The sequence below is a fragment of the Coturnix japonica genome, chromosome 12 (assembly GCF_054131305.1).
Source record: "Coturnix japonica strain WE chromosome 12, WE-NBRP24, whole genome shotgun sequence".
Taxonomy (NCBI): domain Eukaryota; kingdom Metazoa; phylum Chordata; class Aves; order Galliformes; family Phasianidae; genus Coturnix; species Coturnix japonica.
Genome location: NC_140674.1, coordinates 8531321 through 8548026, shown reverse-complemented (window position 1 = coordinate 8548026; position 16706 = coordinate 8531321). Strand labels below are relative to the sequence as shown.

The 16706-nt window shown below is 41.2% G+C and overlaps 1 protein-coding gene across 18 annotated transcripts in view; it reads left to right on the top strand.

Moving 5' to 3' along the window:
• DOCK10 (dedicator of cytokinesis 10) overlaps positions 1-16485 on the top strand; it is a 131662-nt gene extending 115177 nt beyond the window's left edge. For 10 of the 18 annotated variants that reach the window (XM_085512867.1, XM_085512868.1, XM_085512872.1 and 7 more), the window contains 12 exons: positions 433-490; positions 818-916; positions 2020-2126; positions 2573-2695; positions 3669-3782; positions 9064-9210; positions 9671-9881; positions 11580-11770; positions 12330-12430; positions 12739-12877; positions 14676-14751; positions 15780-16485. In XM_085512867.1, the coding sequence (XP_085368993.1) occupies positions 433-490; positions 818-916; positions 2020-2126; positions 2573-2695; positions 3669-3782; positions 9064-9210; positions 9671-9881; positions 11580-11770; positions 12330-12430; positions 12739-12877; positions 14676-14751; positions 15780-15847 (1434 nt within the window). In that variant the 3' untranslated portion in view covers positions 15848-16485. The remainder of the gene's footprint in view (positions 1-432; positions 491-817; positions 917-2019; positions 2127-2572; positions 2696-3668; positions 3783-9063; positions 9211-9670; positions 9882-11579; positions 11771-12329; positions 12431-12738; positions 12878-14675; positions 14752-15779) is intronic. The other 8 variants (XM_015871423.3, XM_085512869.1, XM_085512866.1 and 5 more) reach the window with 3 other exon arrangements.
• Positions 16486-16706: the final 221 nt, after the last annotated feature.

The window sequence follows — 16706 nt, the reverse complement described above, 5'->3', positions numbered from 1 at the left end:
TACATACAGGTTTTTATGTTGTTCTTTTCACCTTAAACAGTGTAAGAGAGAAGTTGCATATTTATAACATGACCTTTTCATCAAAAGCTGAATGAGTGATGTGAAGCTCTAGTCCCTAGCCCTACAATATTGTGTTTACTATGTGATCGTATGTGGCTCTATTGAGCAAATTTCCTGGTGTCCTCATTTATTTCTTAGTCTGTGCTTTTATCTGAAGCGTTTTGTGAAATTAATACTAGAGAGAGGCTTCATCATTTAATCCTTCAGGTTTTACTGTTTAGTCCTTTATTTTCTCAAGATGTTACATTAATTTCGTTTTCCCTCTTCTGCAATGTGAGTTGTCAGTAATGAAAGAGGGTACCTGTTCCTTTTCACACATATGCTAAGTCAGTGTGCTTCCACATACGCATGAATCTTGGTCTCTCATTGCAGGCTGCTATGTGCTACATTCACATCGCTGCTCTTATTGCGGAGTACCTAAAAAGAAAGGGTAAGATCAACATACTCAAAATCAACCCAATATATTTATAAATCATATTGTTGAAAATAATTTGAGATCGTTCTCCTTTCCTTACTTTTAAATAAAGTATTCTTAAAGCTGCTCAAATTCTACCCAAACACTTTATTTTCAGTACATTGTAAGTACTAGTCTTGGCACTAGGACAGTGATGGTGTGTGTTTTGCGTGGAGGATTAATTATATGTTAGTAGAGTAGTGCTAAAAGAGAATGCTTCACTTGTTAATGTGCTGTTATTAAATATGCATGTATTAACACATACCAGTAGCAGTGTACTAATACCATCTTACGCTATCATAGGTTACTGGAAAATGGAAAAGATTTGTCCCTCACGTATGCTCCTGGAGGATGGTCAAGTCTCTGATAGTAATGTGTTACTAACAACTCACACTGGAGGAAGTGAGTGCTCTAACCGTGCCTGTTTATGGGTCAGATAACATGGCTTGGGAATCAAATTAATGTTCTTCAACTGATCTGGAAAAATATCTACCAAACTGAAAATATATATAGTGCATGTTGATGGCTGTAACAGCAAGCAAGTGATGTCAGAAGCATTGCGTTACTTTCCTGATGCTCTTTGGCTGGTTTGGTGAACTGCACAGAACAACCCTGGCTAAGGGTTCTTCTGGGGACAGAGCAGTCTGCTCTTCATTGGCAATCCTCTTAGGTCAATTGGTGTTTAGCACACAAATCCATATTAAGTTTCCTTGACTATCCAAAGCTAGGGGATATCAGGTTATCTGTATGTAACTTTGTATAGATAAAGATTATTTTAATCTGCAGTGCTAATTAGAGAAATAAGTGCAGGCTTATGTTTTTGAAATGCTTCCATGCATTGTCGTTTGGTTCATGAAATGTGTATTTCAAAGATATTTTCAGCTTGAGATATTTCAGTAGTATTCATAAAGAGCAATTTCCAGGGACAAAAGAAAATATAGCTGGGAAGAGAAAACTTAGTTTTGGAAAGACCATGGTTCTTTGATATCTTGCAGATGTCTATAGGTGTGATTAAAGGGACTTTTGTACACAGCAGTATTTCAGGGATGACTCACTTTTATACCTTGTATAAATAACAGATCATAGTAAATAGAGTGAAGAACTTATGTGTGATTTTAATCCTGCCCATCAGTAAAAAGATAAGTTGCTTAAAACTCTTTCAAAACTTGAGAGGGGGTTGTCACCCCTCCACCTGCAATTGGAATTCCTGTGTAGAGGAGTGTGGCGTGCATCACACTGCACTGCGAAAGAACTGAAATGCCAAAGGGAAATAAGATTGCATCAGAAAAATATTGCTGTTACCCTTTGCCTGTGCAAACTGATTTACTTCATAGAGAAAATGTGTGATAGTCTCATAAACTCGGTTCCATTTGTGCTTCTCATCACTTGAGCTGAGTAACAAACCTCATCAATGAAATCAGCTTTGTTTTAATAGCATCCACTAACTTTTTTAAGTGTGTGGTGATTCAGTCATTAATTGATGTTGTTTTGACTTGCACTTCAAGGCTTATTTTCTATGGGATGGCCTGCTTTTCTTAGCATTACCCCCAACATAAAAGAAGAAGGTGCTATGAAAGAGGACTCTGGGATGCAAGATACTCCCTATAATGAGGTCAGTGGCATTAACTTTATAGGCTTGTTTTATACTTACAGTCAGCAGTATTTCTAATGGGTGCCTATGCAACAAACGATAGTGAGAGTGCACTTCACCCAGCATTAAAAGGCACTCTGCTTTTAAGTGAAGTGTCATAGCTGTTCTGTTAAATAGCTGGGATAAGTGTTTAGCAGAGCAGAATGTGAAGTACCAGAGTTGGAGCCCACAGTACCATCCTGTCCTTCTGAATGAGTTGTCAAGTATTACCATGTTACTCTGATCTCAATTTATTGTCTAAAGAAGTGCTAGGTCACCAGTACCCAACTTAACATTGTGTGATTGGACTAAACTTTAGTACAGGAGATGCAGAATAAAAATGAAACAGTGGGTAGGTACTTTTCCTGTGCACTTACTAATGAAGTGCTGTCAGCTATTGACTGATGTGGTTATTTGTGGAATTGCAGAACATCCTGGTGGAGCAGCTGGAGTTGTGTGTTGAATATTTATGGAAGTCTGAGAGATACGAGCTTATTGCTGAGGTTAACAAGCCCATCATTGCTGTTTTTGAGAAGCAGAGGGACTTTAAAGTAAGTTCTTTTTTATTATGGAAATAAGTCTGAGCCAACAGTCAAGATCAATATTTTTAAACTAATGTACCTTCTTTACAAGGGATATTTTGTTCTTCCTGACTGTAATTTCTCCTTTTAGTGCTTTATGCTATGAGTAAATAAAAATCTTTGATTTCTTTTCAGCATCAGTGCAACCATAGATGAACAAAAGTTTTTCAAACAAATCAACTTGTAAAGGTCATAAAAACTAGAGCAACGACCTGCTAGCTGTATTTCATTGAGAGTCTTTCTGTTATGTCCCTCGTTACATGTCCCCATGGAGAGATCTATCTTAGTTAACCAATGAACGTGAATGTTTTATGTATGTTTTTAAACCAAGATCACATTTTCATTGTATCTGAGTTTAGAAACAGCTGACAAAGTGTGTGATGTCTCCATGACTCCAGGGTTTCTTCATTTCTTCTTTACTTGTCAAATTCAGATCATAACAGATAATCTGATGAAGATGTCATATACCAATTTTCTGGTTTAAAATTTGTATAAAGGAAAATGAGGAGGTATAAGCTGTATGCTGAAGAAGCAAGTCCTCAGATTTAAACTTACTTGAACTCTTGGCTCTCTACACAAGACGGCAATTTGTGGTGGGACCTGTGGGCAATATATTTGTGTGTGGGAGCTGACTGGGGTTGTTGGCACCATGCCCTTCCCTGCACTCAGGACACTCGCTTCCTCTGACCTCTTAGAAGGTTCCTATCACTGCTTGTTCATGAGATGCAGTGTGACCGTGCACACAAACTCTCTGCTATAAAACTGCATGCTCAGAAGATGTCAAAAGCCTTAAAATAATTCTTTACTATCAAGTCTTAACTATTCCCTTGATGTATCTTTGCAAAGGTTTGGGTTTCTAGTTAAGGCGAGCCATGCTTGTGCAGAGCCTCAGTGTCATTTCCCAAAGTTTTTGCTCCTCCTCACCTTCCTTCTCTTCATACAGAGGCTGTCTGATCTGTACTATGACATCCACCGCTCATACCTGAAGGTTGCAGAGGTGGTGAACTCTGAGAAGCGTCTGTTTGGGCGATACTACCGCGTTGCATTTTATGGGCAGGTAAGCTGACACATGTTCTTTTGTCTTGATAGATTCTTGGATTTCAGCCAGTACCTTCTAATCATGCTGTATTGCAGGGAGGCTAAAACAGGGAAACAGTCAACAGGGAATCATGGAGTAAAAAGTGCATCATGGGTCAAACTCTGAGGAGGTTTTTACTCAGAGGAGAGAGCACCCAGTTGCATCTGTGCAAACTGCAACATTGGATGTAGTGTGCAATGGAGAACAGACATTTACATCAGATTTAATTCTTGACTTTGACAAGCAAATCTGAGGCAGATTTTTCAGAATAAAACTGAAATGAAACTGAGTAAAACATCTTTTTATGTGGCCTTCTCTTCTCATAGAGCTTAAAGCAGAGCGGTACGCAGTAGGTGTTATGTTCTGTTTCTCCCTAGCTGTCTTCTGCTTTCAGGCCAACTGATTCTGTGCAATTTACTATAGAGTAGTTTTATTCCCTTTGTTGTGCTTCAGCATCCTCGAAGCATTATTTTGTGCTTTCTTTCACTGCAAGCCAGTGTAGAAATCCAGCATGCTCACTTAAGACCTATTTTTGACAAGCGTATAAGCAATACTTTGAGGTGTGTAGACAACAGACTGATGTGAATCATTCTGTTTGCTAATTAGATTTTAATACAGAAATTTGCTCTTTTCTCCTTTTGATCTTATTCAAGGCTGTGGTAAGTCTAGTTCTTTTGCATGTTTTGTTTAATTCTCCTCACACATCTTCCATCCTTCCCAGAACTTAACATTAACTTTCCCATGCTCTCAATTTCTTTGGTTTGTGGCAGAAAAAAAATAACATCGTTCCATTTGTTGTTGCATCCTGCAAACTAATTTTTGTTTGTTCAGTTACCCAAACTACAAAGCTGTATCTGTCACCGTGTTGTGTGTGCACCATGGGGCTCAATGCTGTCACCTTATCTCAGTGACAGTTTCCCTCTCTGCTTCACTGGGTGCAGGATTGGACCCCTTATTTCTGTGCTGAAAAACTCAGTGTCACACTAACGCTGTTTGAATGCAAGGCTGCCTTCCTGGCCTGTGCAGCAGCTCCAGAGTGGAAGGCTGTTGTCCATCTGTGTTTGGTGGCAGGAGTAATTGATCATCTTGGGTGGAGGGGCAGCCACAAACCCCATGATCTCTTGATCTCTTCTTAGGACTGTGCAAATTTGGGATTCAGAGGGCAGCAGTGAGTCCTGGCTCTCCCTACAGATCAGCGAAGCTGAACTTGCCAAATGCAAGAAAGCAAGCTGCTGTACCTGAGGAAGAGCAGAGTTTTCACTTATGCCCTTCCTCAAAATGGGGGCAATGGAGGTGAAAATAAGACTCTCTTCTTTGCAGCTTCTTGCTGGGGCTGCCCCCTTGCTGTCCTCCCACCAAGTAGCCAAGCTCATGGAGCAAAACTGTGTTTAAGTGGGTAATTTAGCTGCAGCAGTTCTGCTCAACTGGGTTAAAATCTCTGTTACAGTGCAATGGCTTTTGGCTGCTGGTACCACGAGGGCAACTTCATTTAAACAGCTTTAGTGCTTGAAAGCATATGACTTTTTGATAGCTGTGTGTTGCTCAGTTTATTCCCTGGTGCACATGGATACTGAGCTCTAAATGCAAACAAGCACAGCTTCTTTATTTCCTTTTGCAGATGAGATTTTATGTGGCAGAAATTGGGACTGCTCTGTACTGCTCCTTGCAGAGACATAGTGACTAAAGCGTATGGCACAGTGCAAATAATCGAAGGTAGATTATTCCCATCAACATTACTGGTGCCTCATTTACCAAGGATAATAGCACTCAGTGTTGCAAAACTGATTGAGGAAGGTATACCAAGGCACAAAGCACCACATGAGATGTAGGAATTACGGATAAGGGATTGACTGCATAGAGAATAGGGAGAGAATCGTGCTCTCCTACATGCTGCACATTTTTTCCCTGCAGAAGGTTTCCTTTCTGTGTTTGTCAGCCCCTTTGTCCCTTGTGCCATTTGCTTCCATGCTGGCTGTACAGGTGGAAAGGTGTGGAGCCTTTTGTTTCTTCTATTGCCAGAAATGCTTGCAGGTCTCTGTGCCTGTTGTATCTTCACCAGAGAGTTTTATTCACCAGCTCAGAGTGCCATATCTCAGGACAGCTGCTGTTTTAGGCTGCAAGTTCTGTTAAGGGCTTTGGTGAGAGCATCTCATTGCACCACCAAGTGGCCACACTAGCTATGAGCCAGGGCTTATGGTTTTATTCACAGAGGAATGTTTTGAGAGGTCAAGATTTTTCTTAAATTTATTTATATGTGTGTGTGTGTATATATATATGTATATACATGGGAGCTGCTAATTATGTTGAATAGCTGAAAACTTGTGTTGTGCTTATAAGCAAAAACCATTCAAGACATGATTCAGTGAGCTAAGAGTAAAGCTGAGGTTTTTGTTCTCCCAAATGATCTGGTACTTAGTTGGAGGGCAGACTTTTGTAGCAGTAAGATATCTGCAGGTTTATATGTGAAGATCAAAGGATGTTTTTTTCCAAATTTGCTAATAAAACAGCGGTAACAGCTTCTTACTGAGCTGTGCACAAGCCCACTTAGCACAGGAGGTGATGCTGGCACTGCACACTTGATACAGGTAGGGAATGGTCCTCTAAATATCAAATCTCAGCCTTTGTTGGCTATGGAAGTGCTGTTCCGTGTAAGAACATCTGAATGAGTGCTAGGTTGTCTCTGGTGCTAAGAAAATGAGTTGTTGAGGTGCTTCCCTCTCTCTTTGTAGTGGGGATGTGCTTGCTATAGTAAGTGGTTGAAGCACTGACCCACTTTAGCCCACATAAACAGCAATCTCATTTCCCACCAGCATGCACTTGGCCTGTGCAAAGATCATCTTAAAGCAGAAGGCCTCATCTCATTGTGCCTGCTGTGGGAGCAGGCCTGCTTTTCCACCTAAGAGCAAGGAGGAAATGTACTGTGAGCTTTAAGGGCCGCACCTGCAGGTATACAAGGAGTAAAAAGGGGCCCTTCCAGCACTCTCATACCAACATCTGCAGTCACAGCCCCACTCACAGCATGGCGGAGTGCAGAGGAAATCTGTCACCATGAGGTTATTCTCCCTTCACTTACATTCAGCTGCTCTACGTTAGTAATTTTCACATGTAAAGCTGCAGTGTTCTTGAAGGGCAAAAACAGTCAGCATGCAAATAGTCCGGGGATAAGCTTTGATAGTGTGACCCTGGCTGCTTAACATTTTAAAATCCTTAAATTGGAGGATATTTTGGTCCTAAAAAGTATTTAATCTTGCTTTCTATAGTCTTAAGCAGACATACAGCATGTGGCAGATGTGATTATTTATAGCTCGCAATTAACTTCTGTCCACTGAAATACTGCAGGCAATTTGTACTCTCAGTGCTATCCCCTGTGTTAGAAATGAGACAGAATTTGTTAGCAGTTTCTTTTATTTTGCGGAAGTTTATGTTGCTTATTATTCCTGATCTCATTGTTTTTTTTTCCTGAGCAGCACCATAAGCAGAGATGGCATCCTAGTGTGCCGTGCAGCATCAGCACAGAGATTTGGTTCTTGTATATAAATGCTGTCCTGAAGCATGCAAATATATCCAGAACCAGCATCTAAGATAGGAGGATAAGCAATGTTCTAGCTTGTTATGTGATGAATTTGGAAAAGGGGCTTTTTTTTGTTTTAGGTTTGGTGCTTGCTTTGTTGCTGTTTGTTAAAAGCATTGAACGGTAACAGAAAGTGGATGTTTTCTGACAGAAACAATCCTAGCAGTGTGATTGAGTGTGGCTGTGTGAAAGTAATGAGGCTTTCAGCTGTTTCCCCATAAAGTGGTGTTTCTTCAGTGGAAATGAGATCAGAAACCAGGCTGTGATCCTGCACATCCTTTCTCATCAGCATCAATAGAAAGTGACAGCTCGGTAAATGTTGATAGGGTTTCAGCTTTTGGAGCTCTAGATTTGGTCTCTAATTACCTATGTAGCTCTTCCCAGCGCCTGCAGTGATTAATTGATTAATATTGTTAAAAATGGCACAGTGTTAGAAGGTCATGGTGAGGCTAATTAAGATACTATCAGATAAGCTGCTGGTGCTGCTATTAGTCATTTGTTTCAGTAATGCCCACAGACCTCTTGGCACTTGTCAGATGAGAACAGGTGGTTTCTTGTCCCTTGTCCTGACTGGAGGCGAAGCCACAGATATTTGTTAATCCCTGCTAAAACAAAGCTGAGAATTCACAGCTGATTTATCACAAGCCTGTATATTTTTGTAAAAATGGTCTGTTATTCTAGTGACTGAGGTTTGGAATATGCTTAGCATGGAAAGGCTGGGTTGTTTGGTTTTTGTTGTTGTTTCTTAACATCAGTGCCTGCCACAGAGATTTTGGAGATTTCTCCTGACTTCATTCAGTTGTGCTCCCCTGTTTTTTAACAGATTGCAGTTTGCCAGGGCATGTTGTAGAATTACCTGCCCAAGCTACATCATGTTAAGTTTAAAGGGCCTTGGGTCTGGCATTGTTAATGCTGTCTTTCTTTTCTCCCTTATCCCTGCAGCTTCAGGTATTTTCCACTGGGTCACTTTGCCTTTATGGTGAAAAGGGTACAGCTGCAGCATTTAACACTGCCAAATTTCATCAGCAGCATGTGAAATGTTAGAGGGAGGGCTGGTGCTGCTCAGGGTGCTGGGATGAATCCAATCCTTGTTGAAGGGTCAGCTGCTGCTTTCTGCTTAGCTGGGATTGCTGCTCCCCGGTGTTTGATATACGTGCTCATGGTGTAGCAGCTGTGTCTCACCTGTATGTGATGCAATGCCACATTAATCTTCTGAGGCCAGTTCTTCTTCTGAAGTTCTTGTTCCATCCTTCAGTAGGGCCTTCCATTAAAACTCTGCCAAGTACAGTGTTGCAGTAGGTAAATGGTCCTTACAAGATTGAGCTTTTTATTTTTGCAAAGGAGCACAGTCCATGTAAATTCTTATTATTTTTCTTTTATTTCTTTAGACTTTTTTTTTTATGTACACAAATCAGAATTCTAGAGAAAGTGCCATCACTGTTGAAACAACCAGATCTCTAATGGGAAAACATGTGTATGAGTTATTTACTGGTTAACTTAGGAGATCTTAAGCCAGTACAAATGCAGACATGAGGCAGTGTCTGTGAGGATGAAGGGAGTCGATCCTTAAACTTAGGTGCTGGAAGCTCTGGTGGATATACAGACACATCCTGGGTGCCTGGTGCAAGCACCTCTGTTAGGCTTTGCCTTGCCTGGTGTGTTCACTGTATCCTGTTTCTTTTCAAACAGGGTTTTTTTGAAGAAGAGGAAGGAAAAGAATATATCTATAAGGAGCCCAAATTAACTGGCTTGTCTGAGATCTCTCAGAGGCTGCTGAAACTGTATGCAGACAAGTTTGGAATAGATAACGTGAAGATCATCCAGGATTCCAACAAGGTATGAAAGACTTGATTCCTGTACAAGGGAGAAAAGCGAGTTCGTGTTTTGTGAGCAGTGTTTTGAACAAATGTGAACAGAGTGTGACCCAGTTTTGTAACCAAAGAAGCTCCTAACCTCGTAGTATGGTGGATGTAGTATGGAAATGCCAGTGCTAGGGCAGTACTTCACTGCCAGTGGGAAGAGAGCATATGCCAGCATGTGCATGCAGAGAGCATGCAGATGTTTGTTGTAAAGGAGAAGCAGTTCTCATTCACTTCTGGATTATCTTTGATCAAAAATCCCACTGTTTTTATGGGTGTTTAGTTAAAAATGTTTGTATTACTTTGTGGTCTGAATACAAGGCTTGGAAGTCTTGTGTTTTATTGATATTAAAATGGTAAATTAAAGAAATATAACGGATGCCTTGATGGTTTGTCACACTTAACAAAATTTTGTTGTGTTTGCCACTGTTACACAGGTCAACCCCAAAGACCTGGATCCAAAGTATGCCTATATTCAGGTCACATATGTCACACCTTTCTTTGAAGAGAAGGAGGCAGAAGATCGAAAGACTGACTTTGAAATGCATCACAACGTCAACCGGTTTGTGTTTGAAACACCTTTCACGCTCTCAGGAAAGAAGCACGGCGGTGTGGAAGAGCAGTGCAAGAGACGCACCGTCCTGACCAGTACGTCTGCTGCTGCTTGCCCCCCCCAGCCTGCCTTTGGCAGCTGAGGCTCACAGTGCTTTGTGTGCCAGCCTTTCTGCAGACAGCGGGCACAGCACGTTATGCTGAGTGATAAATTATCTCTTCCATGTGCCCATTTGCAAAGTATGTTTGTTCTTAGAATCCTGCTGACCCTTGTAGGTGAAGATATTTTCATTTGTGGAGCTGTCAGCTGTTTTATTTTCCTCTATCAGCATCTTATAATGATGGGGTTTGGGAGGGGTTGTGCTGAAGGCAGCTTAGCACTCAGAAGTGTTCATTCAATAATAAACAGAAGAAATTAAAAGCAAGATAGGGTGCTTGCTCCGCTGTGAAGAGTAAGTCTTGGATAAGAACTTTTGTCCATGTGGAAGAAAGACACATTGCATAGTGTTTTTAAAGTGAGAGGTGACCTTTCAGGTTGGTGGTTGCAATCACTGTTTTAAGGCAGGAATGTAGGGAGGACTGCATGTCTGTTCTTACTGAGTCATGTTAAACAGAAGACATTCAGTTCCTTATCATGACTAAAATCTTTGTGAAACTACTACTGAAACCTGACCTGTCTGAGTTTTGTCTGGGAGCGTGAGGAACTGCCTGAGATAGAAGCATTGCTCTCCTGAGCAGCAGTGGGCAGGGAGGCTGATGTTCACAGCAAAGGCTCCTGAGTGACAAAGTCCTGTTCTCCACCAACTTCGGTGCATGTGCTTCCCCAAAGGGCAAAGTGAAGAAAGGTGCTTTCAGTATAGGCATAGTCACCTAAATGTTTTGTTCTGGCAAGTCAGAAGAGAGTTGCCCATGTCTGGGGGCATCTTGTTATGTGACGCAGCTTTGTTTATGAGAAGAAAGGAAGAATTGCTTGTGTGTGGTTTTTTGAAGTGTCTCAGCAGCTCTGGGTGTTTGGAGATCTATACTGAAGCAGGCAGTTTCTGCTGTCCAAGGAGCAACAGCCACCCTCTTATATGGAGCTCTTTTAGCTCTGAGCTGCCTGGCACCATATGCTCATTGGAGGAGGGCCTGTTTGGAGTCTGGGAGGTTTTCCAAAGTGTGTAGGATAATTAGGAGAAGGTTAAACAGCTCAGATCAGACAGTACCCCATACTGCATCACTGCCAGGTTTCTTGAGATCCATGAAAACAGCTGTACTGGAAATAAGAGGCTTTACCAATGAATGATTCCCCTACCAGCTCCCATAGTAATTATTAGGTTGAATACTAAGACTGATTCCTCCTTTTTTAGGGATGGCACTTCAATAACAATTCTCTTGGCATGCAATAGCCAGTTCAGTTAAGCTATAAGATCCAGCCTGTGGAGTGAAACTTGTTCAATGGGATATTTGAGGTGTTTGGAGTTCATTACAGGTTTGTCATTCGGTGCTTTAATTCAGAAGAAGGGATTAATACATTTTGAAATCTGAACGGTGAGAGATTTCTGCCATGTGCCTCTGACAGAGCTCAGTAGCAAACGATGAATTCAAAAGGAAATTTGTTTTCCAGCACCAGGTCTGTCAAAAATTCAGTTTAGATCTGCTGAATTCTATTGCTTACTCAGTGATTAAGACACCATTTGTGTAGACAGTGTCAAAGTTAATGCAGTCTAAACCTTTGACTGACTTGTTTTGCTTTCTTAAATACTTTCTTGTTGCTAGCTGAGCCTCTCTAATGCATTTCTTGCTTTTGAGTAGCCAGCCACTTGTTTCCCTATGTGAAGAAGCGTATTCAAGTCATAAGCCAAACCAGCACAGAGCTGAACCCCATTGAAGTAGCAATTGATGAGATGTCCAAAAAGGTCTCGGAGCTCAATCAGCTCTGCACAATGGAGGAAGTGGACATGATCCGACTGCAGCTCAAACTCCAAGGAAGCGTCAGTGTCAAGGTAGTGAAAATTAGACACACAGTTTTTGTTTTTCTTGGGTGTTTGTTTGTTTTCCCCAGTTCACCTGAATTTTTATTCAGGTTTTCATCCTTTCAGACATGTTTTGTCTGTTTTGTACTTCTGGTCGCATCTTGTTTTCCAGTGCAGTTGGAGCCTGCTCAAAAAACAGTAGAAAGCTTTCCATTGTTGTTGATGAGTGTTGGATTTATGTGCAAATGTAACTAATTCTGTCAAATCTTCTCTAAATGAATGTTAAGACCTTTCTAACAAGACCATCATGTATCACTTGAGAATAAAAGTTGTCACACAGCCAAGTATGCAAATGCTTTAAAGAGAGAGATTTTCAGGATTAGTTTTGTCGTTTTATTAGAAATATTGGTGATACGTGCACATATTTCTGGTGCCCTAGCTGAAGTTTTCTTCAGATGCACAGTGTTCATGATGGTTAACAAGCTGAGTGCCTCCAAAGGCCGGCAGAGATCTGCAGTTTGTGCAGGGCTGACTTAGCTCCTTTTTTCTCTCTTGCTTTATGCACCTAAGCTGTATGTTTCTCCCCCAGGTAAATGCTGGACCAATGGCCTATGCTCGGGCTTTTCTGGAAGAAACAAATGCAAAGAGATATCCTGATAATCAAGTTAAGCTCCTGAAGGAAATCTTCAGGTAAGCATTTAAGTTTGCCATCTTCTTTGTAATATGAGGAGAGACATGACATGAAGTTATTCTGAATTGAAGCATGCTGGCTTACGTCTGTGTTTACCATGTCCTACAAGTCATTCTCAGGAAAGCATTTACTGAAGCTTCAACCTGTGCCAATAGCCAGTGTTCCTCTTGATCTGAGGATGATTTCTGAAATTAATTTCTAGCAAGATATAATGTGCAAGGAGAGGAAGAGGTATAGTAGTGATATATATATTTGATTTTCATTGCTACAGTATTTGTATGGTTGTTCTGTGTGCTTTTGTTTGTAGGCAATTTGCAGAAGCTTGTGGGCATGCTCTTGATGTCAACGAACGCCTTATTAAGGAGGACCAATTTGAATATCAGGGAGAAATGAAGTCTCACTATCGGGATATGCTCAGCGAGCTCTCTGCAGTGATGAATGAACAGGTTGGTTTGTCTGTTTCGATGATGAGGCCAAATGAAAGCAGTTGATTGTTTCTTCTCATGACAAATGAAGATGTAAAGCAGAATGATAAGAAGTAAGATCGGGTAATTGAGAAAGCAGAGTTCTACTCTTTTTTGTTCACTTCAGCTGTATTACACACAGTGAATTTGTCTGACAGAGATCTGTCTTCTGCCCATCATGTTGGATATTGAAAACTTGAATGTTAATGGGATTGCAGACTGAGGTTTGAAGGCATGGAAAGAATATCAGTTGAACTGCTGTTCTGTGCCAGCCAGCTTTGTCCTACAGCTGTGACATATTTAATTAAAACAGCAAATCGCATTTAAGAACTAACTTATAACTGGTGAAAATATCTTTAGTAGTTTGTATTCAGCTTGCAGACTGAGTGATAGTACACTATCAAAATGCATATAGTTTTAAAACTCTACTTCAAATGCAAGCAACTTTAGAAGGATTAGTATGCATGGTTGCATTATATGCAGTGCATTCCAAAATACTGAGCTGAGATTCATGCTGTGCTGTATCCATGCATACATATTGCTTTCTGTTTTAATGTAAAAAATAATTGAACTATTCTGTGCACTGCATGCAAATTAAAGCATGCTTAATTGTAACTCTGTGTGGTTGTGGGTAGGCCACCTTAGGCTGTGCCTGAGAAGCACTTATTCCTTCCCAGCTGCTCTGTATGTCTCATTGCTCATAGCACAGATAGTTGCTACTTGTGTGCAGTTACTTTATTTAACCATTGGTGTCAATGGTGACATCTTATCAAGTGCCTGATTCCACCCCACTATTCCGTGCCATGTTCTTCATCTTCACATGTGAGGAGAATAATGGTTTACAAGGTGTTTTTTTGCCTGTTGCTGTTTTTACTGAGGAATGAAGCTGCCTTTCCCAGGGTGTAAACCTGTGTAATTGCTTTGAGGTCTTGGTGCATGCCGGGGCTCAGGCTCAGTGGTTGCTGTTGTGTGAATTGTGTTCTCTTCCTGATTGGATGCATAAGGATTTGTGAACCTCATGCATTTCAGTAACTTTATCATAAATAGTATTTATCACTGTTCTACCAAGGGTGTCTTTGGTTGCTCAGTGCTCATGGCTCTCTGGTGGAAGTTACTTTGGCTGCTTTAACATGCAGGGGTGGTACCACATGCCTCATGTTCCCCACAAAAATGGAAGATGGATGAATGGTCAACTTAAATTAGTCATGAGCAGCCCATGAGTTTCAGCATGCATAAAATATTCAGTGAACTCGATTAAATATTCACAGCTGTATTTATTATCTCTATCAGTGTGCTTGGAGTTTTCCTCATGCAAGTGACCTGTACATAACCGTGCTATGTGCAGCACTGAGTTGATCCAGCAGAAGACAGAATTGACTTTTGCTTAACCAAAAGCTTTAACCAAAATCAGCAGACTTTGAACGCCCATACAGAAAGGTAGTCTCTCAATTAATAAGTGTGAGCTCTTAGAAGTTTTCTGTGCAGTGTGGCTTTTTGGGAACACTCCATTCCTTTTGTGAGGAGTGCACAAACCCCTGTTCCTGAGCAGAGCATTGCCTCCAGCAAATCACCTACTGTAAACTGTAGCCAAAGTAGTTATTTTGCAGTTGGATTGCTTGAGTCTCTATTGTAACTGTGCTCTTTATAAAGACAGTAAGCATTGCCATCTTTCCCACTGTCATGATCAAGAGAGTTTTGCTTGCTCACCCACTGATAGTGACTCTTTCATCACCATATGTTTTTCTCTTTTCTGTTTTGTTTTGTTCTTCTTTTCTGACAGCTCTGTCATGGTCCTTGCTTATACAGCTTCTCTTCTTCCCTGTCTAACATTTCCCTCAATACTATAGCCAAAAGTGGTATGTTCATTTTTCTTACATCTTTTTTCTTTGAATGTCGCGTACTTTCTCACTTGCTGATTTCTGTGTGTGCTGTGTTCATTTAGTTTCATGTCTAATGATTCCCTTAAGCTCAGGGAGGTGTTTCTTTTTTGTATTGGTATATTATTCCTGAAGTGTGTTGAGAGGTGTGTTGTTAGGATCCTAGCCATAAACTTGGGTTGGTCAGTGAAGCAGCTCAGTGGGATCCTCCTGATGCCAAGAAATGTGCTTGTCTGCATAATATATGTGGCATGGCTAAGCAGTGCTGCGACTAGCTGCCTGGGGTGGCTGAGGATTGATGGCACCAAGGGAGGTTTCTTTGCCACCGCTGGTGGCTTCCTGGCCAAGGAAATGTGTATATTAAAGCAGGGAAAATAGCTATGGCTAGATAGAACATTTTTAGGGAGGAAAAAAAAGTCTTCCTTGCTAAAGACTGCAGCTAGGACAAGGTGGAGCAAGATTTGGCCACTGTTCTTCCCTGGGCATGCGGCTCAGCCCACAGCCTCAGCCTTTTCTCACCCCAGGAGATTGGCTGCAGGGCTGCTGTTGGTCATAGTTTTGCAGCTGATGTGTGTGAGAAAGTCTGGGAGGATCCTGCATACCCTTGAGTGACTGAGTGGGCTGAGGTGGGAGCAGCCTGTATCACACTGAGGAGATGCTAGTGAAGGTGTTTGCTGGTTCTATAAGGAGTAATGACTTCTTGGATGGGATTGCATGAGTTACTATAGAGAAACATTGCCCAGGGAGCCCGATGAAGCACTACTGAGAGAAGCCTGTGACTGCACCCCAGGCCCCGAGTATCCCCCAGCTCAGGGGACTCGCTTCTTCTTGCTGCAGCCTCTGGTCACTTCTGGCTCCTCAGCAGTGATCCTTCCCCTCCAGCAGGTTGCTGCATAATGACCTAAAACCAGGAAATGACTGCTTAGATAATAAGCACTACAAAAATCAAGATATCCAGATCTCTCTCACTGTTGCATATTTCTTCTTCTTTTCTCTTTAATGACAAGATTGCATACAAGGAGGATTCAACAAAACAGCAAGGAATGGAGCGCACGTATTCACGAATCATCAATAGAGGCAGCTCGTCCGCGCCTGCAGCAGCCACCCCATCCAACCCTGATGTGTGACGGAGGCCTGGGTGGGGAGCATGCAGCCATGGAAGGACCTGGGATGATGTTTTGTTTCTATTTCCTATTAGATTAATAGTACTGAAAAATAATCTGATCACGGACAATGCCAGGGAAAAAAAAAAAAAAAAAAGACGACATGTTATGATTTTAATTTATTGGAAATCCTCACAGTGATGGTTTTTTTAAACTGCAAGCTTGGTTTTATTTCATTTCTTTTCTTTTTTCTCCTTTTTGCACATTCCCTGTCTTTTTTTTGTTGTTGTTGCTGTCGGTTTTTGTTTCGAGCAGTCTTTGTTAAGACTGATGACACAGTTTCCATTGAACAGGTAGCTGCACAGCAAACCCTAAGTTTGCTATAAATTATAATATATCTAATACTAAGTCCTAGTCTGCATATATTTTAAAGGTCGGAGTGGATGTTTTATAACATTTAAGTATATTGCAATTGTAAATAGAAGATGTGTAAAATATGTCATTTTTACAAGATTTAAAAAATATCTTTTTAGTTAATTATGGCCGTACTAAGAACATGGATAACATTTCAGTTACCAGTACATTAAAATATTTGTGTCTGTGTACAAAAGCGTCCGTAACATTTCCTCTTCGAGGACCTGCAGTTCGGTTCATCCCCATATCGTTATGCTGCAGAGCAGTGGAGATCAGGATGCCTCTTGCTTTTCATCTGCGCGTTGTGTTATGGTCTCTGATGAGCAGTGTTTATGACCATCTGCAGAATGTGGCTTCAGGCTGTAGGCATAGGCTTAAGCTGAGGTCACCTTGAGAAATAAGGGCCGTGTAGTCCTC